This window comes from Lepidochelys kempii, chromosome 6 (assembly GCF_965140285.1).
Source record: "Lepidochelys kempii isolate rLepKem1 chromosome 6, rLepKem1.hap1, whole genome shotgun sequence".
NCBI classification, from domain to species: domain Eukaryota; kingdom Metazoa; phylum Chordata; order Testudines; family Cheloniidae; genus Lepidochelys; species Lepidochelys kempii.
Window position 1 is genome coordinate 63,224,396 of NC_136385.1, and position 27,764 is coordinate 63,252,159.

The 27,764-nt window shown below is 39.8% G+C and overlaps 1 protein-coding gene across 20 annotated transcripts in view; it reads left to right on the forward strand.

Annotated features, from left to right (window-relative positions):
• Positions 1-865: 865 nt before the first annotated feature.
• The window catches only part of GPHN (gephyrin), a 590,148-nt gene continuing 563,249 nt past the window's right edge, over positions 866-27,764 (forward strand). For 6 of the 20 annotated variants that reach the window (XM_073348360.2, XM_073348364.2, XM_073348367.2 and 3 more), the window contains exon 1: positions 869-998. In XM_073348360.2, coding sequence (XP_073204461.1) covers positions 935-998 — 64 coding nt within the window. In that variant the 5' untranslated portion in view covers positions 869-934. Of the gene's footprint in view, positions 999-27,764 lie in introns of all 20 variants that reach the window. The other 14 variants (XM_073348356.2, XM_073348357.2, XM_073348353.2 and 11 more) reach the window with 7 other exon arrangements.

The window sequence follows — 27,764 nt, forward strand, 5'->3', positions numbered from 1 at the left end:
ACAGTGAGACAATTTTGGCTGTGGATTATACATAGCTGTGTCTTATTTTTGTCAGCCCTGGTTGGTGAGGTATTGCTTTCGAAGACCCGGTCTACATTTAAAAATTAGATCAACCTAGTTACATTGCTTTGGACTGTAAAAAAATTAAAGCCAAGTGCTGGAGTTACTTTGATCTAGCCCTTGATGCAGATGCAGATGCAGCTAGGTCAAAGGAAGCAAACAGACACGGGAGTCTCTCTTTTTTTACCGTTTGGAAATACCCATATCGGTTGACATACAAATGAAATCTCAGTGAATTAACCTGAACTGAATTTGAATAGGTGCAATGCAGGTGAGGGCAGTACAGCTCGGTGCAGCTTGTGTGTGGCAGTGGAATGCCGATGAGCGTGGTGCATTATGGTTAGCATTGCACGGGCAGCTGCAGCGCAGGTGTATGTAGTGGAATGCCGGTGAGTGCAATACAGGCGAGTGCTGTAAATATATTATTTGCACAGGTCAGCTAATGTACATTGATGATCTGCAAACATGTAAACAGCGGTGCTTTCTGGCTGCTCTGAGTGACGGCACAGGCACACGCATGAAATCTCTCTAGCTAGGCAGCGAGCAAGGCACAATCAGGCCAGTCCGCTCACAACACCTCGCTGCAAATCTATGCCTCGGCGGTAGATTGATGCTGCTTGAGTCCGGTACTGCGGGTTGGTCGTCTCGAGCTCATTCGTCCGCGTTGTTGGCTCCGCCCCACGCTAGCTTCGCCCTCCCTTTCACGCTGGCTCCCTCCTCCTCACGGGTCCTCCCTCAGGCGAGCTCCGCCCCTCCGCCGCGCGGGCTCTGCCTCGCGCTCCTTCCCTCCCCCCCCCACCTCGCGCCCGCGCCGCTCTCGCGCTCCCTTTCCCCCTCCCCCCCCCCAGTCAGTGCGGTGGCTGCGCTGGGAAACATGGCGTCGGAGGGGATGATTTTAACCAACCACGACCATCAAATCCGCGTCGGGGTCCTGACAGGTAACGGGCCGCGGCCGGGCACGGGGTGGGGAAGAGCCGGTAGAGGGTCGGTGCTCCCTGTCAGGCTGCCCCGCGGGGCGTCCCAACGGCTGTCGCCTCCCGTGACGGCGCCGCCGCGCGGGGCGCCATAGCCGCTCGCCAGTGTTTCTGGGCCCAGGCCTGGGTTTGGGGGCTCCGGCCAGAGGGGCGGCCCCGGCTGCCGGGGCTGTACGCGTAAGGCCGGGGGGAATGGTTTGGGCGCCGCTGCCACAGGCGGGCGGGCTGCTCCGCGCTGCACTGGGGATTGGCCCGTAAATAACCTGAGTTGTGGGGTGGGGGAGGGGAGATGGCCGGGCCCCGGGATTATTACAGGTGCAGCGGTGCCTGGGATAAGTGTCTCTTCGGCCAAGCCGAGCTCAGGGGAGGTGGACCTGTAGTTCTCACCCGGGCGGGAGGCGAGCCCCCGGGAAATGCCTCTGAGCGTGGCGCGCACGGCGCAGCAGGCACCTTTGCAGTGACTCTCTCCCTTCCCTCCTGTGTCCTTTACTTCCAGGAAGGTGGAGCGCGCCTGTGTGTGGGCATGTATGGTGCTGCTACTTATAGCGCACGGTTGATCCTTTAGTAATCTCATGGTACATTACATGCTATTGCTGTAAAGAATGACTTCTAGGTCCATAGTGTGTGTTGCAGCTTCGTGGTTTATTTGGCTTTTGAGGTTGTATGGCCTGATGTAGTGTGGAGATTCAGGCTCCTGATTGAGAGCCACACGCCTAAAGCCCATGAGGGTATGCCTTTTTAGGGAGAATAAATCTGAATTTGTGGGTGCAAAGATACTAGAGATATTTATATCATGTCCAGTTCAGATAGCTTTTAGCAGACGTTCGAGAAGGGATAGATGTTAATGAAAAGCTGTTTTATGAACACATTGACGAGTCTATAGGTGTTCGGGATGGGAAGGGATAAATTAGCAGAAGGGGGAGCGAAGAGCTAATCACAGAGTTATTTATTGAGCTTGGTGATGTTAAATAAGAACAACCCTGCCTCTTCTCTTTTTAAAAATGGATTGTATTTGTCTGTGTTCTTGTCGGTCCCAGATATTGGATGAGGGTGTGTTCTGCCTATGAATGTCCTACTGGACGCTCCCTTGGGTAGGGAAGCGAGTCTGAATGTGACATGTAGAGGGAAACCCCCGAGTCTGATGGTACGCTGTTCTTTCCTCCTGGTGCTGAAATTGTCAGCCCACTGACTTTCACCAACAGTACCCACCAATAGAATTAAAGGATTAGAACAGGGACAGGAATTTCAAGCATTACTGCAAGATTATTGTGGCAGAATATAAACCTCTAGAAAACTCCACTGTAATAGTAATCGAAAAGTAAATCTGTAGTATTGGTTTCACAATTTAAACAATCAGCTCGTTCATAATGACATAAGTGGTTTGACAAAGTGTGAAAGTCAAATTGCAGGAGTTCATACCTTTCTGTTTGTGCCCTAGGGTACATAAACACAATTTAATTTTATAAAACTTAAAGTATGGGGGAAGGAGTATGGCAATTATAGAATATTAATTGCATGTTTTGTACATTTTTATGTAGCTTAGATTTTTCTCCGTGTTGATTGGTGATTTCTGGTAGCTTGCATATTTCTTTTAGAAACTAAAAGTCTAAAAGTTTTAGTACTTGTGCATTTTAAGGAAATGCAATATAAACCATAAGTGATGCAACAATTTCTTAAACAATTGTTTAAGTGGCTTGAAATAACCATATGATATCACAAAGATCTGTTCTCTGTTACATATCTGTGATTATAATTCCTGTCTGACTATTAAATTCTTGTACTTGTTACCATAAATTGTGGTTGCATTGAGAAGGGCACAGGGCCTGTCTTTAAAAAGCAAACACACCTGTCCTTGTTCCTTAAATCCATGATTTTGAATTAAAATATTCAAGGTTGCACTAAAGTGTTCTTTCCAGTGATAAGAGATGGTTTATGTACTGAATAATTTTTAATAACCCTTTGTAGTTTAGCCAGTGGACTTTTTACAGACTTCCAGTCAGAATTTATACAAATATATTATTTGAAAATAATATCATTGGCTGAGCTTCATTCTCTTCTCTGTGGTGTTTCTGTTTATCCGTTGACAGCTACTATTTGCACTTTGAGGGTTTTTGTCCTCTGGATGTTTTAGTTATCTTCTCTCCAGCTGTGAATTCAGCAAATATAGTATGCGGTCTATTGAAATTTCTCATAAAAATGAACTAATAATTGTATGTTGGATAATTTCTGAAAGAATAAGAGTAGGAAGAGAAACATTAAACATAAGCAGTATTTTTCTGGTTTAGTCTTTCAGATTCATTCAGGAATTAGAAATCAGATAATTAACTTAGCATGGGCTTTTTAGCTTTCTAATTAAGATTATATCTATATATTTGTTTCATTATCAGTGAAGTAGTAAAAGTACATATGTGTATGTTTTATCAGTAGAGTCGTAAACACTTCTATTCCTGTCACACTTTGAACTGTACATTTAGAAATGTTATATTGCATATAGAATACATCATTATCGCTCCTTTAAAATGGTATTCAAATAGAATTTAAATGTACTGTAAAAAGTAACTGGTTTATATTGATTTGTCAGGAAAAAAGGTTACATCTACTTCAGTGGTTTTTTTATGTAGTAGTTGCTAATAGATGTATTTTACATGTGTTTTGCTTATTGTAGATATTGAAGGTTGTTCAATAATAATGTCAAGTGAATATTTTCTACCTTGTAACTTGAATCAGTTCAAATAGGCTTTTAGAATACTTTCTGAAAGTGATCATGGTTTGTATATCTTCAAGAGTGTGTATTGCTACTTTTAACAGTTTGCTATTTAAAAATAAATGTTACTTTTCACCTCTCTGTTCTTACTGCAAAAATTTATTACGATAGAAATTTAGAATGTAAAAAGATTCTGCTGTCTGTATATGTGAAAGCATATTTGACATTGACATTCAAAAATATACAGAAAATGATGTCTTGATATCTTAGTCTTATATGCTGCATTTATTGCAATAAATACCATAGTTGTCAAACTTTTTATTGGCTAGGGGTCAATAAGAAGTGGGTGTATACAGAAGCCACTGTCTCAAAATCCAGGAAGAGTCTCTTTGAAATGTAGAAGCATATTGTGCATTGTACAGCATTCGAAAGCTGACTTTCACATTTTCATTCACATTTACTGCTGTGTCTTTATTCAAAAAGCTACAGCCTTGACCCTACTCACAGAAATATGGACAAGTCTAAACACTGTTGATAAAATACAGAACTAATAAACTAGGGCAGTATTTCCTATATGGACAGAAAACCTCTTTAGCTAATGGATAGATAATTGCTTTCTAGTTTTTGTATAGTGTGCATTCCAAGACATTTCTTAGTGTTAAAAGTATGCAACCTCAGAAATATCAAATAATGTGCCATTGTTAATGCAGTGTTGAAGTTAAAGAAAGTGATCACACAGATTAATTTCAAAGTTTCAGTTTCCTACTTGATCTGTGTATTTATGGTACACATTGAACAATAAGTCTTTATATTTGCTTTGTTCTCATGGGGATAATACAGCAATTAAAAGGTCCTCATAGAATCATAGAAATATAGAACTGGAAGGACCTCGAGAGGTCATCTAGTCCAGTCCCCTGCACTCAAGGCAGGACTAAGTATTGTCTAGACCATCCCTGACAGGTGTTTGTCCAACCTGGTCTTAAAAATCCCTGATGATGGAGATTTTACAACCTCCCTAGGCAATTTATTCCAGTGCTCAACCACTCTGACTGGAATTTTTTCCTAATGTCCAACCTAAACCACCATTGCTGCAATTAAAACCCATTGCTTCCTGTCCTATCCTCAGAGGTTAAGAAGAACAATTTTTCTCCATCCTCCTTGTAACAACCTTTTATGTACTTGAGAACTGTTATCATGTCCCCTCTCAGTCTTCTCTTCTCCAGACTAAACAAACCCAATTTTTTTAATCTTCTCTCATATGCCATGTTTTCTAGACCTTTAATAATTTTTGTTGCTCTTCTCTGGACTTTCTCCAATTTGTACACATCTCTCCTGAGATGTGGCGCCCAGAACTGGACACAGTACTCCAGTTGAGGTCTAATCAGTGCGGAATAGAGCAGAAAATTACTTCTCGTGTCTTGTTTACAATACTCCTGCTAATACATTCCAGAATGATGTTACACTGTTGACTCATATTGAGCTTGTGATCCACTATGACCCCCAGATCCCTTTCCGCAGTACTCCTTTCTAGGCAGTCATTTCCCGTTTTGTATGTGTGCAACTGATTGTTCCTTCCTAAATGGAGTACTTCGCATTTGTCCTTATTGAAGTTCATCCTGTTTACTTCAAACCATTTCTCCAGTTTGTTGAGATCATTTTGAATTTTAATCCTATCCTGCAGTGCACTTGCAACCCTTCCCAGCTTGGTATTGTCCACAAACTTTATAAGTGTACTCTCTATGCCATTATTTAAATCATTGATGAAGATATTGAACAGAACCAGACCCAGAACTGATCCCTGCTGGACCCTCCTCATTATGCCCTTCCAGTATGACTGTGAACCACTAATAATTAGTCTCTGGGAACAATTTTCCAACTGGTTATGCACCCACCTTATAATAGTTCCATCTAGGTTGTATTTCACTAACTTGTTTATGAGAAGGTCATGCGAGATTGTATCAAAAGCCTTACTAAAGTCAAGATATACCACAATCTACCATTTTCCTCCTCCACCCCCCATTCACAAGGCTTGTTACCCTGTCAAAGAAAGCTATCAGGTTGGTTTGACACGATTTGTTCTTAATAAATCCATGCTAACTGTTATTTATCACCTTATTATCTTCTAGGTGTTTGCTAATTGATTTCTTAATTATTTGCTCCATTATCTTTCCGAGTGCAGAAGTTAAGCTGACTGGTCTATAATTTCCCGGGTTGTCCTTAATTCCCTTTTTATAGATGGGCACTATATTGTCCCTTTTCCAGTCTTCTGGAATGATTCTGACTTTGTCCAAGCAGGAGAATCCCTTTCAGGGAGAAGGGACTAGTATAGTTCTGTTGAGCATGAGCTTTGGCTTCACTAACATTCAGCGTGCCAGGTGGCTTCCCTTGGAAAAATAATATGTGGGAGAGATGCTGTGAAATTGATCAGTTTTAGTCAAAGATTGCATTTATATATTTTTAATAGAACTACTTATCTGAAACTGTACTCCTTTTGCCACCCCACCCCCCAAAATATCAGAATAGACCAAAGTTTTCACCTTCAGCTTCCTGATCTACATACCTGATATAAGTAGTAGATCGGTTACCACTAGTGCCAGAATATCATTCTGGGCATCAATCTTAGGAAAATTTTTGAATGCAAGGATCTTGATTGAAAAAGGAAAGAAAATAATACACTGTCATAAATATAAAGGGAAGGGTAAACACCTTTAAAATCCCTCCTGGCCAGAGGAAAAACCGTTTCACCTGTAAAGGGTTAAGAAGCTAGGATAACCTCGCTGGCACCTGACCAAAATGACCAATGAGAAGACAAGATACTTTCAAAGCTGGAGGGGGGAGAGACAAAGGTTCTCTCTGTCTGTGTGTTGTTTTGCCAGGAACAGAAAAGGAATGGAGTCTTAGAACTTAGTAAGTAATCTAGCTAGATATGCGTTAGATTCTGTTTTGTTTAAATGGCTGATAAAATAAGCTGCGCGGAGTGGAATGTATATTCCTGTTTTTGTGTCTTTTTGTAACTTAAGGTTTTGCCTAGAGGGATTCTCTATGTTTTGAATCTGATTACCCTGTAAGGTATTTACCATCTTGATTTTACAGAGGTGATTCTTTTACTTTTTCTTCTATTAAAATTCTTCTTTTAAGGACCTGATTGCTTTTTCATTGTTCTTAAGATCCAAGGGTTTGGGTCTGTGTTCACCTATGCAAATTTGTGAGGATTTTTATCAAGCCTTCCCCAGGAAAGGGGGTGTAGGGTTTGGGAGGATTCTGGGGGGAAAGACGTTTCCAAGTGGGCTCTTTCCCTGTTATATATTTGTTAGACGCTTGGTGGTGGCAGCAATAAAGTCCAAGGGCAAAAGGTAAAATAGTTTGTACCTTGGGGAAGTTTTAACCTAAGCTGGTAAAGGTAAGCTTAGGAGGTTTTCATGCAGGTCCCCACATCTGTACCCTAGAGTTCAGAGTGGGGGAAGGAACCTTGACATACACACCGTGCCTAGAGAGAAAGTGATCATGTTCTGAAGTCTCTAATCAGTATTAGCCCATTCTGTATTGTATTTGACGATGGTAGTCATATCCTGTGCCCTAACAAAAAGTGGTACCATGGCTGGGGCTATTACTTTGCAGTAGGAATCCTTAGCCGATGAGCAGAATCCCATCTCTTCACTTGGTGCGGGAGCCCTCAACCTTCAAGCAGGCTGCCTGAGCAAGAGTCAGCTTCACTGAAGTAAGTGCTATTAAATCAAGCTGCATTTCAACCTCTGTGCAGCAAATGGGTAACACAGACACTGGAGTTGTCTAATACCTTTGCCAACCAGAACATCTCCAAATTTTGCAGCTGTTTCTGACATAAATCTCATGCTACTGGTTTTGGCACTGAAGATTCAGCTGCCTCTGCACCCATCTTTTTTACTATAGTGGCCAAATCCTCATTACCACCCTGGAATACTATCCCTGGAAACCTAAAGATTGAGAAACAGTTGTTGTTCTGACTAACTCATTGAGTCCCTCCTTCTCTTAAAGACAGGTTCACCTTCATTTCAGCCGTTTATGGTATGGTAAACTTCTTTCACATTGATTTTTCTCTTAGAAATATTTCTGGCAAAATGATCACACCTCGACTCTGGGTTGTCTCTCCAGTCTTCTCTTCAATTTCAAGTTGCAGCCTTAAGTACTGTCAAAGGTAGAATTGGTGGCTGTTCATTATGGTCCCTCTTCTTAGCAAAAAGATGCATTTGAGCAGCCACTTATCTGAAACCTAGATTCAAATCAGTGGCTCCTCCCAGGAGCCTCAGATAAGTCTCAAGAGTGCTAATTGCCTAGATTCCCATGGATTTACGGATCTTTAAAAGAATGCTCCTTGTAACCATCTTTTCAGCTAAAAGAGTAGAGTTTAGGCCCTTCTTCATTTTTGCGGAGGAGTCTTTCTAAATTCACGGAATGTACTGCTAAGTGCAGTTGTGAAGTGAGAAAGTTAACAAAAGCCTGTAGGTCTTGCCTCCTTCACTATGAATTTTGCAAGTTAAAAACTGAACATATTCAAAGGCTTGCAAAAGAATTGCTCCCTCCTATGGAACTTGTGAAGAGTGTGGGTTTAAGTGATGCCATGGTATCTCTCAAGTAGTGAAATACTTTCACATAACTCCTCTCACTTTGCCCCTCCCATACATGGAGTCTTAGGTCTCATGATTAATCACTGAAAAGTCCAAGTAATGTAAGTGGGAAAAAATGTGTTAATTTTATTGTCATAATGGTTTATTATGATTGACTTAGACTAAAGTTCTCTTCTCTTAAAGGTATGTGTTTTAGGGCCTGTTCCTACTGCTATTGGGATAAAGGGAAAAACTTCCATGGACTTCATTGGTAACTCATAGGTCTTGTCAGCACTGTGCTATAGTGCGGACTGTGGGGATATTAATTGCAGAGTGCACCAAAGTGTTGTACTCTGTCTGCCCTGTGTGAATGCTGCTGGCATGAATGAAAAGATATCTAATTCATGTTAACATAGTCCTGTTTGAAAGAGGACTACGTTAATGTGAACTCGATACCTTTAAGTTTGTGCCAGCAACATCCACGTGGGCTAGTTGTAGTGCAATACTTCGGTGCACTCTGCAGTTCAGATGCTCATAATCTGCACTGTAGCATAGTGTAGACCAGGGATTGGCAACCTTTGGCACACAGCCCATCAGGGAAATCCACTGGCAGGCCAGGACGGTTTGTTTACCTGCAGCGTCTGCAGCTCCGGCCAATCGCAGCTCCCACTGGCCACGGTTCATTGTTCCAGGCCAATGGGGACTGTGGGAAGCAGCAGCCAGCACATCCCTCGGCCCACGCTGCTTCCCACAGCCCCCATTGGCTTGGAATGGCGAACCGTGGCCAGTGAGAGCTGCCATCGGCTGAACCTGCGGACGCTGCAGGTAAACTGTCCCGGCCAGTCAGCCAATTTCCCTGATGGGCCACGTGCCAAAGGTTGCCGATCCCTGGTGTAGACATAGGCTTAGTCAGCAGTTACGTACTGTAAAATTTATTTTCAAAGAGCAGCAGCAAGACATTTGTAGTTGCAGTCCAGGGGTTAGAGAGACTAACTACAAACCTAATTTAGCTGCAAATATAAGTGGCCTATATATGCCAACAAACTTCAGTGTTGCTCTCTGGTGTTCTACAAAATGTGTAAATATATTTTAGTGTGTATTTCTTATACAAATGATGTTGAAGTGTTTGGCAAACGTAGTACACTACTACAGCATGCTGTATATGTATCTTAGATTGAAGAAAAATTGTATATTTCAGAAATAGGATGTGATTGTTTAGATTTTTTTTTTAGAGTGTATCATGATTATGCAGAAGAGGGCAGTGGCAAGGAGGCACATGAATCGTTAACTTTGGCATTTCCTTGACTTTTAGGTACTTAACTGCATGATCTTAATATTCTAATATTTTTTTAAATAATGGTTGTATTTTTTTAGAATTTTGAAAACTATACATTACTTGGAAATACAGGTTTTTTTACAATTTTACTTGTGATCTTATTTTGACGAGACTAGAATGTGACTAAATTAAAGAGATGTACAAATGTAGCTGATCACAGAAGGCAAGGGAAATAGAACCATAAGGTATCATTTCAGGGTGATTCAGTTGGGGCTTGCCATATTGAGAGATTTACTCAGCAGTGGCCTTCATGACAGACACTCCAGTTGATTGACTGACAGATACAGTGTAGGAGCAGTGGGTGTAACTCAGCACCATGTCACTAACTTCGGCTTTAAGACTATGGAAAGCAGACCTTAAAGAAAAATAAATGTGAGTCAGTGGACTACACTGGAAGTTAGACTCTTTGGTGAGTCTATAGATCAAGCAGCAACTGAGTCCTCTGGTAAAGCAGAAAAAGAGTTTGTTAGCCACAAAAACCTCCAGAAGGGATTCTATATTATTCTGCAAAAAGAAAAGGAGTACTTGTGGCACCTTAGAGACTAACCAATTTATTTGAGCATAAGCTTTGGTGAGCTACAGCTCACTTCATCGGATGCATACTGTAGATCCTGGAACTCTTTTTGCTGCTATTCAGCAAAACAGGACAGGAAGGATAACCAACCAGCAAGAGGTAGTTAGAACAAGCCAAGAGGCTTTGAGAGGTCAGTGAGACTTCACAGAGGAAACTTTGCCTCCTCCAAGCAAGCATACTTACAAGGCAACCCCGTATAGTGTGGGTCCTTGGAAAGAGAGCAAGTTGCAGGACTTCTAAAAGGTTGGGTATGCCCATGTTTGACAGATGGGTCTTATATCTAGTTATTTTGGGTGTCACCTTAGAATTAAATGCAGTTCTGAAATTTGAGATTTTTTTTTTGTATCTTCAGCATTGTCCAATCCATTGGAACCCCAGAGTATGAAGATGGCTATAGATCACCTACTTCTGCTTGGAGCAAGAAGCTCAGGGACTCCATGCTTTTCCTAGTTACCCTAGTGTTCTGGGGAAGGCAGGACAGTTCTCAACCTGACATTCTCAAAAACTTTTCTATGGAAGCCAAAGATCAGGAAGAGGACTTAAAGTCCACCTTAGCAGTGACTGATGAAAAGGACTTCCTGTCATTGATAGACTTGAAGAGATGCCTATCTGTGTGTTCCTATTCAATCTTTCTAGAGGAGGTATCTCCAGTCTGCACATGACTAGCGTTACCTCTACGTGGCTTTACCCTGAACTGCTGATCATTGTTTTGCCATTCCTTAGACAGCAAGGGGTTCATGTATGCCTATTTTAGATCTGATCATCAGTAAGGCAAGAGCAAAGTACTACATCTCAAAAGGAAAAATCCAGCACACCAATACAAGATGGGGAATAACTGGCTAGGCAGCAGTACTGCAGAAAAGGCTCTGAGTGTTATAGTGGATCACAAATTGAATGAGTCAACAGTGTGAAGCTGTTACAAAAATGTAAAAGTGATTCTGGGATGTATTAATAGGAGTATCATCTAAGACATAGGAGTTAATTGTTTTTGGGCACACGCTTTAAGAAAGAGGTGAGCAAATTGGGAAGAGTGCAAAAGAGAGCAACAAAAATAAGAAGTTTAGAAAATGCGACCTACAAGGAAAGAATTGACATGTTCAGTCTAGAGATGAGAGGGCAAAGGGGGGACATAAGTCTTCAAATATGTAAAAGGTCATTATAACGATGATGGTAATCAGTTGTTTTTCATGGCCAGCGAGGGTAGGACAAGAAATAATTGGCTTAGTTTGCAGCAAAGGAGATTTAGATTAACTATTTGGAAAAACTTTCTACATATAAGGGTAGTTAAGCACTGAAACAGGTTATCTAGGGAGGTTGTGGTCACTCTGTCATTGGAGGTTTTAAAGAATGGATTAGACCAGGGTTTCTCAAACTTCATTGCACCGTGACCCCCTTCTGACAACAAAAATTACTACACAACCCCAGGATGGGGGACCAAAGCCTAAGTACTTCTGATTCCCACTACCCCGGATTTGGGAGCTGAATCCTGAGCCCCACTGCTCTGGGTGGCGTAGTGGTCAAAGCTGAAGCCCAAGGGCTTCAGCCCCAGCCGGTGGACCTGTAACCCTAGCCCCACCACCCAAGGCTGAATCCCTCAGGCTTTGGCTTTGGCTCCGGGCGGTGGGGCTTGGGCTTCAGCCCCGAGCCCCAGCAAGTCAAAGCCAGCCCAGGCAACCTCTTTAAAATGGGGTTGCAACCCACAGTTTAAGAACCGCTGGATTAGACAAATATCTGTCAGGAATGGTTTAGATTAGGGCTGTCAAGCAATAAAAAAAATTATTCGCGATTAATTGTGCTATTAAAAATTATTTGTGATTAATCGTGCTGTTAAACAACAATAGATACCATTTATTTTAAATATTTTTGGATGTTTACTACATTTTCAAATACATTAATTTCAATTAAAACGCAGAATACAGAGTGTACAGTGCTCACTTTATATTTATTTTTTATTACAAATATTTGCATTGTAAAAAACCAGTGTTTCAATTCACCTCATACAAGTACCGTAGTACAATCTCTTTATCATGAAAGTTGACTTACAAATGTAGATTTACGTTAAAAAAAACTGCATTCAAAAATAAAACAATGTAAAACTTTAGAGCCTACAAGTCCACTCAGTCCTACTTCTTGGTCAGCCAATCACTCAGACAAACAAGGTTGGTTACAATTTGCAGGAGATAATGCTGCTTGCTTACTTGTTTACAGTATCACCTGAAAGTGAGAACAGGCGTTCACATGGCACTGTTGTAGCTGGCATTGCAAGATATTTACATGCCAGATGCGCTAAAGATTCATAGGTCACTTCATGCTTCAACCACCATTCATGCTGATGATGGGTTCTACTTGATAACGATCCAAACCAGTGCGGACTGACACATGTTCATTTTCATCATCTGAGTCAGATGACACCTGCAGAAGGTTGATTTTCTTTTTTGGTGGTTTGGGTTCTGTAGTTTCTGCATCAGAGTGTTGCTCTTTTAAGACTTCTGAAAGCATGCCCCACGCCTCAGCCCTCTCAGATTTTGAATGGCACTTCAGATTCTTAAACCTTGGGTCTAGTGCTCTAGTTATTTTTAGAAATCTCACATTGTTACCTTTTTTGCGTTTTTGTCAAATCTGCAGTGAAAGTGTTCATAAAACGAACATGTGCTGGGTCATCATCCGAGACTGCTATAACATGAAATATATGCAGAATGCGGGTAAAACAGAGCAGGAGACATACAATTCTCTCCCCAAGGAGTACAGTCACAAATTTAATTGACACATTTTTTTAACAAGCATCATCAGCATGGAAGCATGTCCTTTGGAATGGTGGCTGAAACATGAAGGGGCATATGAATGTTTAGCATATCTGGCACATAAATACTTGTAACGCCGGCTACAAAAGTGCCATGCGAACACCTGTTCTCACTTTCAGGTGACATTGTAAATAAGAAGCAGTCAGCAGTATCTTCCGTCAATGTAAACAAACTTGTTTGTCTTAGCAGTTGGCAGAATAAGAAGTAGGACTGAGTGGACTTGCAGGCTATAAAGTTTTGCACGGTTTTGTTTTTGGGTGCAATTATGTAACCAAAAAAAAAAAAATCTGCATTTGTAAGTTGCACTTTCATGATAAAGAGATTGCACTTCAGTAACTGTATGAGGTGAATTGAAAAATACTATTTTTTTTATCATTTGTACAGTGCATATATTTGTAATAAAAATAATACTATAAAGTAAGCACTGTGCACTTTGTATTCTGTGTTGTAATTGAAATCAATATTGAAAATATAGAAAAACATCCAAAATATTTAATACATTTCAATTGGTATTCTATAATTATAAGTGCGATTAATCATGATTAAATTTTTTTGAGTTAATCGCATGAGTTAACTGCAATTAATTGACAACTCTAGTCTAGATATATTTAATCTTGGCTCAACATGCAAGGATGGACTAGATGGTCCCTTCCAGACCTACACTTCTATGATTCTATGATTCATCCAGCTAGGAAGGTGAAGCATGTGACTAAGTGACCAGTGTGCCCCTTGTGGCACAGTATTGCATAGCAGGCTTTTCTCCTTTAGCACCACCTGCTGACAGCCTCTCCTGGTGGGCCAGGTCACATGTAGTCCTGGACCTTCTGAGGTAAATCAATATTCCAACAAATAACAGTCCATCTCCCTCACATTGGGCCTTCTGTCCAACTTTGGACTCAGTCTTTATGCCTTGCCAGAGGGGTTCCACTCCACTTTTTTCAATGGGCCAGTAGGGGAACCCAGACCCTCCCTCTCCACTGGATTCTGGTCCAAGGACCCTTTATTAAGCAGTCAAGGCCTCTTGACACAGACCCCTTGCCAGTTCCCTGGATCACATCCTACCTTGCCCTGTCTTGGGCCTTTTTGTCATAGCAGGTTCACAGTATATTGACTCTTCCCTTTCTAAACTTCTTCCATGGGCTTGCTGCAGAGCTTTCTAGCGCTTTCTGCCATCCAGCTAGTTCTGCTACTGGAGAGTTTTCTCTACTCTCCTAGCAGGGCAGTCCCTAACTTTGTTGGAGTCTTCCTATTCCCTGCAGGCCCCTCCACCAGCATAGAGATTCTGAGGCCTACTTGTTTCCTGTTGCTTTCCTTCACAACTATCTTGGGCTCCCTGTTGCAGAGAGACCCTTACTTCTGCCAGCAGTCCAGCTCAGCTTCTAGACTCCAGAAAGGCATCTTTCACTGAGAAAGAGCCAGCAATCTGCTCTCCCTCCTGAGCAGCCCCCAACTGAGCCCAGTTCAGTCTTTTTAACTCCTCCTTCCAGGTTTGACACCTACCGCAGGTGTAGCAGGGCAAGCCCCCAGGCTCTCACTAAGCCCTTCTGTGCCAGTGTGGAGTTAGTACTCTCCATCATAGAACGGTTTTAGAGCTTGGGGCTTTATCAATAGAACTGCAGTACTGTACCTTTCATAAAGATAAAGTTTGTGCTGAGAATTAATGTGGCCTTCATATGTAAAGTAAGTTCAGTCACGTCACAGGAAAATATCTTTCCATCTTTCTGCTCTCATTTGAAACGTTCCTTGGGAAACTATGGTACCCCTTGAACATCAGGAGAATGTTAAAGACCTTTATTGCATGCACTAAGCCCTTCAGAAAGTTTTTGGCCCTGATCATTCTGTACCACCCATCAAGGAGTTAAGGGGGAAAAAAGCTTTTTAAGGCTTTCATTTCTAAAGGTATAAAATGGTGTATTGCTGAGATGTATAATACTAGAAGCCTGCCTTTCCCCCCTCAAACATTTGTGCATACTTCCTCAGAAGCATCCTGTGCTGAAAGATATGTAAGTTGGCTGCCTGGTTGTCCATCCACACACATTAATTGGTATAGGTTAGATGTTTTAGCCTCAGCTGAGATTACATTTGAAGGTTTCTGCATACTTTTGTCACTTGTTAGCCATGTAAATAAAGTTAAGTTTATATATATTTATTTTATGCACTTTTGGTTCCCCAGCTATACACTTTTATTGGAAATGCCATTGTAAGGGATCTGTAGAATTTCTTGTACAGAATAGGATAATATGTCTTAACCTATCTGAAAACTTCCTTTCTTCTCGTGGGACAGTTCCCAGATCCATCCCATATGATGCAAGTTTGCAGTTTAGAGGGATGGGTTTTGCCTTTGTTGCTATTTTTTTCTTCTTCCTCTTAAGTGCAATTTCTTTCTATACTCTGCTGATGCTTGAAGCAGATTTAAAATTACAGTACATTTTTTCTGTGATTGTTTTTGCTATGTTAATTACCTGTTAATGGAGTTTTAGGAGAATTGAACTCTATGTAGCAGCTTTGGAAGAATCTCAAACTGGCGGGGTACCCCAGGATGTGGCCATTTTCAGCCTGCTGTGTTTGAGAAGTTAGGGCTCTGCTTTCAGTGAATTGCAAGAAGGGGAAACCCGCTGTAAAGTATCTACAGACTTTATTGCTAGAAGAAAATAAATTTTCTGGGTAATTCAAGATACATTTTCCAGTTATCAAGTGTATATTTTCTGATTCACATGCATAATAGCTAGGTCAGCATATAGTCCGTTCCAGATGTTTGTGCCCAACATAGAGCTGAGCATCCAGGATCTTATTTAGGTGTAAGCAGCTGGAAAAGCTGCATGATATGTTTATAGAAATATTTAAATTTATGCTAAAAACTGAGATAAAAATACATGGTCTGGCTACAAAAACTGTCTTGGAATGGGGAGAAGTGAGTACTGGATCTAGCATTTGTGGAGAAGTAGGAATGGGTTTTGTAGATTTGTATACCACAATTCAGTGTTTGTCAATTTAAATAGAATAATTATAAAAAGATCTAGATTAAGACAATCTCTCTCACTTTAGCTAAATTGAAGCATGATAAAGAACAGATATGCTGTACTAATTGCTTATAGTGGGGACATCTGCTCTAGCCTAGTGATTTGCTTGATTATTGTTTCTGTTTTTAGAATTTTAGAAACCTTCAGTGTTCAGGTGTCACTCTGGGAACTAAATAGGTTTGCTTCAGGGTATTTTGTCAGAGTTGCTCAAAATGGCAACTGCTTCTGCCTTAAGAAAGGTTTATGGTACAAACCAAAATGCACATTTGTTGGGGATGGGAAATTTGGCCTAGGAACTTATAGTTTGAACATCAAGGTCAGGAAACCTGTTTTACCACATTTGGGATTATGTGTCTCTGAAAATGTGGCTAATAGAGGTAGTGGGATGGACTGAAGATGATGTCAGGAAACTTATGCTATCACAAAAACTGGTTCTGTTGTGATTTTTCTTTTTCTCTCTCTTTTTTTTTTTTTTTTAAGGGATACTGGGGAAGAAGTGCTCTTTCCTCTTCTGTTACTTACCACTACCAGCTCTGGTCTCCCTTGTTTTCACTCTTTCTACAGACCATGTGCCAGTCATGCTCTCTGTGGCCTTGTTTACACTGGGAATTGTTAATTGTGTTGGAACACGATTTTTATCAATCAAATTAGCTAGCATGATGTTGACTATGAGTTTTTGGTCTGCATAGAAGAGAATGAGTAACCTCTTGGAAACTAGGCCGGCATACAATTGTCTTCTAGTAAATGCTAGCTGACATGCTGTATTGAACTTGATTTGTCCTTGTATGTTCTGACCAGAAAGTCATAGTTAGCATCATGTTAGCAAATTGTTTGGACTTTTTTTTTCCAATTTTTAATTTTGCAACATCCTTTCCTCACTGTTGATACTGAGCAGTGTCCGGATCTCTCTCTGGATACGCTCTAGGGTTATCCCTTTGAGATCGATGTGGGTGGCACACCCAGCCGCAGGCTTCCCTGAATCACGTAAATTGAACACTGGTATGCCTGAGGTGACCTGGAAAAAAAGTATGGGTATCAAAAAGTATCAAAAAAGGATCAGTGGCAGCTTGGTTACACTGGCACAGTTATAGGGTCCTGTCTTCCAAGCAAAATGTTAGATGCATTTACCAGAAGACAGCTGTGTGCCATCATAGGCTGCAGACAAATGTGGTACACAGTTAGCTTCAGTGGTTTTTAATTATGTATTAACCATCTTTGTGTGTGGACACAAACAGTGTATGGAGGTAACCAAGTCATGACCTGGTTTAAAATGAATGTTAAAAGGTGTAGTGAAAGTGGAATCTTCGTTATGAAGGCCCAGCATGAAGCAAAAGTTAGGAGAAAATGCAGTTCGGAATATTTGGAATTTTGATACAGGTAATAGTCACAGAATAAAGCAATAATGCAAATGAAAAATGGGAAATGTAAAAGATTAGTGTGATTGCACAGGGACTTTTTAAGATAAATAAAAGGGAATCATAGAAAATGAAATGGAGAAGTTACAGGAGTCTAGGCTTATAGTAATGCTATGTAGGTAGAAAGATGTAGCATAAAGTACAGTTTTAACAAAGGATATAAAAGGACACAAGTTATAAAAATGAAGCAAGAGGATGATACTAGAAAGTACAGATTTTCTGAAAATGAAAAGGAGGTTCGTGTGCTTAGTGTTTACACAGACTTCACTAGAAAGTCTAGTAGTAGGATAGTTAATGTGATGCACTAAGTAACCAAAAGGACAAAATGAGGAAGGAGCAGGTTAAAGAAAAGTTGAAGTAAACTGAATGTAGTAAAAGCAACTGGTCGTAGTCAACTCTCCTTAGTATTTAAGGTGTGCTTTTCATTTTCCAAATGCTTTATGAACACTGAACCTGACAACTCTCTGTGGTAAATATTTTGCAGACGGTGAAATTAAGGGTATGTCTACTCTTCGAACTTGGAGTGTGGATCTCAGGTCGGGGAGACAGACTGGTGCTAAATGTTACTGGTGCTAAAAATAGACGGTAGCCATGGTAACGTGAACAATGGAAGGGGCTAGTCACCCTGAGTACACCACTTGTGTCTCAGATGGGCTGAGCCATGTTCTGCTTTTAGCTCACTAGCTCTGTGAAAGCTAGTACGAGTGTATCTTCTGAAGCTGAGAATCACTTTCTCAGCTTGAAATGTAGACATACCCTAAGGTGTGCAAAAACTGTCAGCTGCTTTAAGGCAAAGTAGCAGTGCCTGAATTCCAGTTTTGCTCAGTCCATTGACCATGTTGTCTGATCAGAACCATTAACTGTTTGTTTTTTATAACTGTTGGAGGACAAGTGAAATTCCAGAATATTTGTCAAGAATACACATCACATATCATAATTAGGGAGTCCTTTTTTAATTCTCTACCCAAGGGCCAGTATTTTTTTTTTTTTTTAATCTTCAGTGTGTGGTAAAATGCTGGAACAAACTGACTGACTTTTTCAGTAACTGTAAGCACCTAGAAGAAAATAAGGTACTAAATAATAGGCAACATGGATTTATCAAAAACACAGAATGTCAAACTGACATTTTTGAGTTTTTCATGCCAAACTTATTTTTTTTCTTTGATTAGGATAACAAGTTTGGTTGATAAAGAAAATGCAGTAGTCTTGGTATATCTTGACTTTAGTAAGATCACTGATAAGGTTCTGCACAACCCTTTCATAGGGGAAACAGGTAATGGGGATTAGCTAAAACTTTATACAGTTGACCTCAAAAGTCTTTATACAGTTGGCCTCAAAAGTCTGACACAAAGTGATTAATAAAGATTTTATGTTGAGTCGAGTCCTGTAGGGTCTATTCTGGATCCAGTGTTACTTAAAGATTATTGATGAGTTTCACTATTAGCGAATGACTTACAGGAGGGAGTAGGGGAGATTATGTGAAATTGCAAATGAAATTTTAATATAATATAAACCTGAGAGAAATCACATTCTTAAAAGATTTTATTTAAAATTCAGGTCAGCATTGATGAGCTGAGAATACCGGGATGAAACCAAAATAATTTACTAAAACTTCAATGAGTAAATAATTCTTTTATAGAAGGAATAATCAAAAGTACAAATACAGACTAGAGGAATAGTGGCTAGCTTCTGTATACCTCTAACTGATCTGTGTCTACTGGTGGTCTAAAAATTAAACTTTTTGAGAGCCAAGCGTGTGTTGGAAGGAGAGGTGAATTCATAGAGGATTTCTTGAAAAGTGGTCTGTAGAATATTAAAATAGAAGCAACACTGGGTTAGGTAAGAATGTTTGTTACAAATACAAAAATGGAATTTGTGATAGACAAGTTGAGTGAATCAGTAATGCAACACTATCTCAAATAGTCAAATGCTATATTGAGTTGTTTTAACAGAAGAACTAGTCGATCTTGCTGCAGATTAATTAGACCTCATTTGGAGTACTACGTTGAATTCTGCATATCAGATTTTAAAAAAGAAGCATTGGGATCAAGCATGTGTGGCTATTGTTTTTAACTCCCCCAAATCTACATCAACAGATTTTGTGGCTGGAGTCCCACTAAGTGGAGCTTCTAACAATCTCTAGTTTAAGGGAGTAAAATAGCTACTTATTTTGTTCCTTTGGATCACATTGTTTAGAGTGACTAAGATTCTTTTCTCCACACTTGAGGACCCTTACCTCCGGGGGAAAAAAACCTGGAAAATACTCACAGGTTTACAAAGTGAATCATAAAATGTGTACTGTATACTTTGCTTTGTAAGTATATTTATTCCCGAAACATAAGAAGGCAGAGATATTGTCAAAAATGAAAAGCTTGCAATTCTTAAGTAAATCACAAATCCATAATTGAATGCATCAGTCTACTAATTAGTTAGATCTACCACTCTTATCTATCTTTAGCTACCGATATACTTTTGCCAACCTATTTTTTTTCCAGTGTCTTGCTTTTTGATCAAACAAATATAAATGCAGTTAAAAACAAATAATTAACAGATGTTGAATTGGCAGGAAGAGAGTTATGGGCATCATAAAAACTGGCAAAATTCTGAATTAAATTATTTTCTCTTCCATGCATTTTACTTCCACAATTTTACACAGTGAACTGAGAGAAAAATGCCTTCACAATTGTAAATTTGGGGATAGAAATCTGGTTCTCCCATTCTAAATAGTAGAAAAGAATAAACAAATTTTTGGGATTACCTTCCATTAGCCACACTTAAGTCTCTCTTTCCTGTTCTAGGCTCAATTTAACATCTTTGCTCTCCCATGTTGGTTAAATATTGGAAATGTTCCATACCTTCTCAATTTCTTTTCATTGTGCAATTCCAGTTCTTTTTTAATTAGATCAAGCCAGATGTCCATTGAAACTACGACATGAGTGTCATGAGCCTGTAGTCTTCATTTGCTTTTCTAACTTTTTTGTGCCTTGTTGTGTGAAATGCGTGTTGTGTTTTGATTGAGGAGGAGTTGTGCTCAGTGAAAATTACAACAATACTGGATGCAAACAGGTATGACATTTTTCTTTCAGAGTTCCTACTGGATATCATTGGGAAACTAGGGCATCAATCCTTTTTTCAGTCAACTAACTTTGAGGCTGATAGTGGTTATGGAACTTTTAAACTTCCATGGTTGCTTTAGGACTGTTTTTTAGCATTGGCTCTTACTGAATGAGGTTTGAATAATGTACTGAACATCCATATGTCAGAAGCTTGAGAAGGCTGCACTTTTGAAGTGTTCTTACTTTGTTTTGTTTTTCTTGTCTGAGCAGATGACAAGACCTCCTTGTCATATTTTTCTCTGCATTCTTGAATGACATCATCAGCAACTTGGATAGAATATTCTGTGACTTTTTTTTCTTTACAGGCATAGATTCAGTAGCATTAAAAAAGAATATATTTTTCCCAATATGGCTGCTTTAAAGCATTATTGTGTTTGACCATGTTGTCAGTTTTGATTCTTCTAAATATTTCTTCAGTTTGTCCTTTTTGTTTCTTCATTTTGCAGCATCTACTAGTGGACTTACAGGTTATCTACTGTCTGGAGGAGTATATTCAGAGAGAAGTGCTTTAATATAGAACAAAATGAGAAATTGAAAGAAATGTTTGAAGGAGATTTTGGCATAAAGGAAGGTTATAACTGTCTTATCAGTTCAAGTCTTTGCCTTTCACTTTTTCTTAATAGTATAATCACCAATTGATCTCTGCCATTTTTTGGGAGTCAAAAATAGAGTTTGTTCCTGAATGAATCTGATGGTGAACGAGCTGCTGGAAAGCTTGGAACAGCGACTTAAATAATCAAATATCAAAAATGTCTCTCGCAGGATCAGCAGAATTATCAAACTCATCAAAGTCCTGATTTTTCTACATCAGTAGATAAAGTTTCATTTAATGGCATAGTTGTTTTTGAAGGCTGAAGAAACTGACTTTCTGCATTTCTGGAGATTAATAGTAACCTATTCAGTCTTGCTACTTTAATTTTTCTTGCTGTTTACTTCTTAATTTAGAAGAATTATCCATTTTCATTATTTAAATTGCTTGCTCCTTCCACTTCCTTCAGCTTTATCATGTTGAGTCAGATAAATTAATACTGATGTTTGATACTCAGACACCAATTGCCTGTTTGTAATATTGATCATAGACATTTACTAACTAATGGAACTTAACATTGTGAAGATAAAGATAAGATGAAGTAGCCTCCTTCAGCTAGAGCATCTGCTAGATTTGAGCAAACCAAGCCCACTTGTTCACAATTCCATCCACTCCCTTCTTTTAGTCATCCAATGACAGTTGATTCCAGTCACTAATTACACCTCTCTCTCTCTCTCCAGTCACCACTAACTCTTCCTTTTCCATTTAGGTATACAGACCATTTTATTACCTAAATTTTTAATAGTGACTAGAGATTTTGGGTAGCTCACCTTTTTCGGTGCCCCTTGTGAGATAATTTTAAGAGACCAAATGTTCAGAAAGTATACCCACTCTCTAAAAATTTAGCACCTTTTAAGGTATCTCAAGTTGGATACCCAGATATTGAGCCATACAAAGTCACTGGTCACTTCTGAACATTAGGCCTATGTACATTTCTTCTTGTTTTGTAAGAGGCATAACCTTGATGTTCTTATTGCATCCTTCTAAACTTTTTAGGTAAGTTAAAGGATAACCTAATAAGAACTGGTGGTTGAAAAATTGGAATATTTTCTGTGAAAACTTTCATAAAAAGTTTTGAATTTTTTTCAATCAGCCCTAAGCCTAATGGTTCTTCTAGTTGTTTTAACCTTTCAAATGTGCCATCTTCATTAAAATATTTCAGAGTGCAAACAGTACAGAGTACTTGAGATAGAGTGAGTTCAAAATTGTGTGCAAGAGGTTATTTGGAGTTATTTTGGCTAGATGAGCTGCGTGATGAGGATTTTACATAGCTCTGCATCTGTTGTCTTTTTGTTTTCCACTGTATCGAATTCAAGCTGTTTGTCCCTGTCTTTAAGGCATGTCAGGACACCCCTGTGAGGAAGGAGAGTCATTGCTTACAGATGGGGAACTGAAAAACAGAGATGTCATACAGGAAGTATGTGGCGCAGCTGGGAACAGCTGTCTGATCTCTGGAGTGCTAATTGAGTGCCTTAAGAGAGACCACGTTCTTCCTTTCATTGTTAGAAAACCCATTCTAGTGGCTATGTGGGGAGAGGTCAAGTAGGATTGTGGGACAGCAAAGAAAATGTGCAAAATGTATGTAGTGGACCAGAGAAAATATGATGAGAGATGGAGGATATAGTGGGGGTCACTAAGAAGCAAACTTAAAGTGAGGATTTTTATTTTTTTTGGCTATAAATTCAAGTAACGGCAAGAAACACATGTACAGGTCTTGCCCCCGCCCCAACTCAGAAAACAAAACATTTTGAACCCTGTCTGTGTTTGGGAGTACATAGATATGGAATATTTGTAACCTAAAACTTGATTTGGCTGTTCAGATGCTTTCATGGTGTCTTCTTTCAATACTAATTCCCTTTAGTAAACGTTCAATTAGAATGAAACAATATTAATAATCGTTGGGAGACTGGCTTCTGCTAGCCATTAATAAAAGCAATCAATCATTTAAAATTTCAAAACAATTTTTTTTGAGTTGCTAATGTGTCAGAAAATTTCTCAAAGTTCTATGAAACAAGTGGTGTGTAGGCAACTGAGTCTGCTCTCTCACTTATTTTCAGTAACATTACTTTGTGAATGTTAGACTGCTTGGCAAAGCAGGACCAGACTGTAGCCAGGGATTTTACTGTAATGCTAATTGATAACTCTCTAGGAATAGCAAAACCTATAATAAGCAGTTTGATCATGATTTAAACTATAGAACTGTAAGTCATGCTGCCAATTATAAATTAAATTTAGAAATGGCATGTAGTGATATAGATTTTATGCTATAAAATGGAAAAAAAATTGGTGTATTCTCTGGATATATGCTAACCGTTTGTACAGATTCATGATGGAAATAGTCTCCTCTTTTTGTGACAGATACTGTATATCAATGCCAGCGTGCTTTACTTTACCAAAATAGTAGGTAGTGTCAGAAAATAGGACATTTTACCTTTCTTCCATAGTGTAAGCATGAATGGGTTCAAATGTATCTATTTGCCACTATGCCTGTTAATTTAGCTCAAATTTCAGAAACAAGATTTTCACAAAAAAGATTTAACGAGTTTGAGGAATACTAATATCCAATATTGTCTGGCAATATTATAACCTTGTTTCGGTGTGAGTTTATGGAGCATTAGTTTACTAACTTTAATGCTGGGTTCTTTACACTGAGCAATTTTTTCTTTGGACAGCACTCTTGCACCAGGACATTTAATTATTCTTAACTGCTGTTTTTATGCATTCACCACAGACAAATTTATATGTATTCACAGTTGGAAAAGATCTATAAATCAAGTCTGGATGCACAAGATATTCTAGGCATATAAGTTCACAATGTACCGTCTTTCAGGTGTTCTACATAGACTTGTGTTGAGGCTAAGCAGTTATACAAGAAAATTAATCGCTACTAATTTCTTATAAAATTTATAAAATGAGTTACTAAATTTCTAGAAAGAAAAGGAGTACTTGTGGCACCTTAGAGACGAACAAATTTATTTGAGTATAAGCTTTGATTTTCTCCATATGGCTAAATTCAGTGCCTTGCATAATGACAGGTTTCAGAGTAGCAGCCGTGTTAGTCTGTATTCGCAAAAAGAAAAGGAGTACTTGTGGCACCTTAGTACTCCTTTTCTTTTTGCGAATACAGACTAACACGGCTGCTACTCTGAAACCTGTCATTATGCAAGGCACAGAATTTAGCTGTATGGAGAAAATTAAATTTTGTTAGTCTCTAGGGTGCCACAAGTACTCCTTTTTCTTTTTGCGAATACAGACTAACACGACTGCTACTCCTGAAACCTAAATTTCTAGAGTATTTTAAATACTCTGAACACACACCAAAATAACTCTCAAAGGAGAAAAGGTTACATTTTGACTGACTGTATTATATAAATGTTGTTCCTGAGATTTTCTCTTACTGTTTTTTAGAAGGCACTAGTTTTATAATAGCAAAAGAACTTGCTGTAAAGAATGTTCTTTGGTGGCCATTACATCTGTGCCTCAGTTTTCCCTAGTGAACTTTCAGTATGCCCGGTGAGGCTGATGTATATTGAACAGTACCTCTTCAGAAGTCTGGTTTATTTAACCCAAAGGTTAAATCCAATGAAATTAATAGGCAGCAGTTTAAAACAAACAAAAACAAGTACTTCTTCACACAACGCAGTCAACCCGGAAATGTTGTGAAGGCCAAAACTATAACAGGGTTCAACAAAGAAGTAGATAAGTTCATGGAAGATAGGAGTATCAATGGGTATTAGCCAAATGGTCAGCGATGCAACCTCATGCTCTAGGTGTCTCTAGCCTCTGATTGCCAGAAGCTGGGAGTGGGTGACAGGGGATGGATCACTTGATTTGTTGCCTGTTCTGTTTATTCCTTCTGAAGTACCTGGCACTGGCCACTGTTAGAAGACAGGATACTAGGCTAGATGGACCATTGGTCTGGCCCAGTATGGCCATTCTAATGTTCTGATGTGGAATATCATACAATAGGCCTCCACTTCACCATCTTTATCTGGAGTGGGAGAGGGCTGAGTTAACCATAGTTCATCACTCCACTTATGCCTAGCAAGGCTCTCTCGACCCAGAACCCTCTTCTGGAGCCAGGGTCTCTTGTCATCAGATGAGGAAGGGTCTCTCCTCCTGTGTCAAGATGCTCACAACAGTCAAACCACAACAGCTCTTCGTCGCAGGTGAATCTGAGTTGCCTCATCCCCTCCCCCCCCATGGAGCCTGTCAGGTAGGCGGAACCCCTCACTCCTTTGGAGGGCCCGCTATCCTCTGACATATATTTTTAGTGTTTTTCTTAAGCCACCTTGCTTGGATTTATAAAGAGGAAACTTGTATATTAAATTACTTGGGCTTTGTCTGCACTAGTACTTTTGTCAGTAAAACTTTTGTTGGTCAGTGGTGTGAAAAATCCCTCGACCTACAAAAGTTTTAGTGACAAAAACGCTAGTGTGGATAGAGCTATGTTGGCATGAGACTGCTGCTCGTTAGGGGTCGTTCAGTTATGCCAGTGGGAGAGCTCTCTCCCGCTGGCAGAGATCGACTACGTGGGAGACCTTACAGTGGCACAGCTGCAGTGGTACAGTGTGCTTCTGTAAGGTCTGTAGTGTAGACAAAGCCTTAGTAAAACCCAACATTCAGTTCCTTAGGATCTTGCTGGAAGGAGTGAAGCTCCAGCAAGGTAACTTTGAGATAATTAATAAAACCAAAAGAGAGCCAATCTTTTATTTAAGTGAAATCTCACAACTTTTTCTGGTTCCTGGTAGTCAGTGGATAAGGGGTGAGGCTGCTCTCAGTGTAGTCTTAAGTTTTGCATAGATAGTATTGCTCTTGGTGGATTCAGCATCTCTGGAGGCTCTTTCTTGACATCTGAACTTTTATAGCCTTTTTGGGGGAGAGGCTGGAGCAGGGACTTACCCCTGTTTCTATTGGATATTGACTCCTCAGATTTCTGATCCTCAGGTTTTTGTTCTGCTTCTGTTGATGTCCATTAGATAGTGTCAGTATATCTAAAATCTTGTTTGATTTTTCTTTTTCCAGATGATTTTAGGTTTTATGCATTTCAAGACTGTTTTCTTTAACCCATATTAATAAAGAATTCTTTACTCAATTCTTTTTAATGTCCTAAAGCTGCATCCAGGTTGGGTGTTTATATCTTACAATATTTCCTTCTGTCTCTATATAATGCAGTTCACATTATTAGAAGATTATTATTTCCAAAATGCAACAACTTTTCGAAATCTTATAGTTCTCATGTTTGGTGGCAGTGTTCCATACATTCTCTGAGTTAAATTACATCTAATATATTTAATTAATAACTTTTGATGTTTCCATTAGAATAAAATATATAGAATTACCCACATTGAAATAGAATGTATTGGTACAGAAAGACCAACTATCTGATTTGTAACAACAGATAAAACTACTTTCTAGCTTGGAATGAAAACCTATTAGTTTTATTTTTTTGAGGTGATAATAAGAGTGAGTTTGCTAGATATAGGCCCTGTCTGTACAGGGGGTTTAGTCTGCACTGAGTTGACATGTACTAGTTGGTGCACCATGTGCAAGCTGCACACAGGAAGGCTGTGCCGTCTTTCAGTTCTCCTCATTGTATACACATGGCGGGGGCTTGTTGCACAGTAAGCGATTTGCTTTGTGGGAGGGTATCCCATGGTCCTTTGCTTTGCTGTTGAGCTGCGTATTGTGGGATGCATAATAGAAGCCAGGAGGAAACCATCTTAATTTTGGAATTTGGGGTCAAACTCCAAAAATCCCATGATTCCACTCCCTCTGCCCCATGGATCCTCTCTATCTTGGCAGGTTAGTGCCATTTTTGAACTGTTGTTGACCAGCATGGATCCAACAATTCTGTGCACCACTTTGTTGGCAACCATGAATATGCAGAGGCCGTTTGCATTTTATTTGAGCTTTCTGAGCCAGGTGGCTTTGGTTTTGGACTTTATTCTGTAGCAAATGACCTGGTTGCAGTAGTGGCTCCTGCAGCAGCAGCAGAGTGGGAGGACAAGGAAGAGGAGGGCAACATCAAGCAACTGCTACTGAACGAGTTGTTCGTGGAGCATCTTTATACAATGCAGTGTCATTTCTGGGCTTAGGAAACCAGTGCTGATTGGGGGAAAGGACTGTTCGGCAGACCTAGGATGACAGAAGTGGCAACAGAGTTTCAGGATGGTGAAGACAACCTTTTTTGAGATCTGTTCTGAACTAGCCCGACAGCTGCAGTGGCAGCATACCAGCATGTGGTGTCCTGTAACCGTTGAGAATCCAGTCACCATTGCCATCTGAAATCTGTCCACTCCTTAATGTTACAAATCCATAGCCAACCAGTTTGGCATAGGGAAATCGATTGTTGATGCCATTGTCATGGAGGTGCCATTGTCACTGGAGGTTTATAAAGCTTGTTAATGCTCTGGAGGTAGGTTATTGATGGCTTTGCACATGCGGGATTCCAAAACTGTATGGGGGCAGTTAATGGAACCTATGTGCTTATGGTGTACTTCCTGTACCGGGCTTGGAGTTTGTAAACAGAAAGGTGTTTCTCCCTGGTTCTCCAAGGCCTCGCAGACTGCTATAGCAGATTTCACAAACA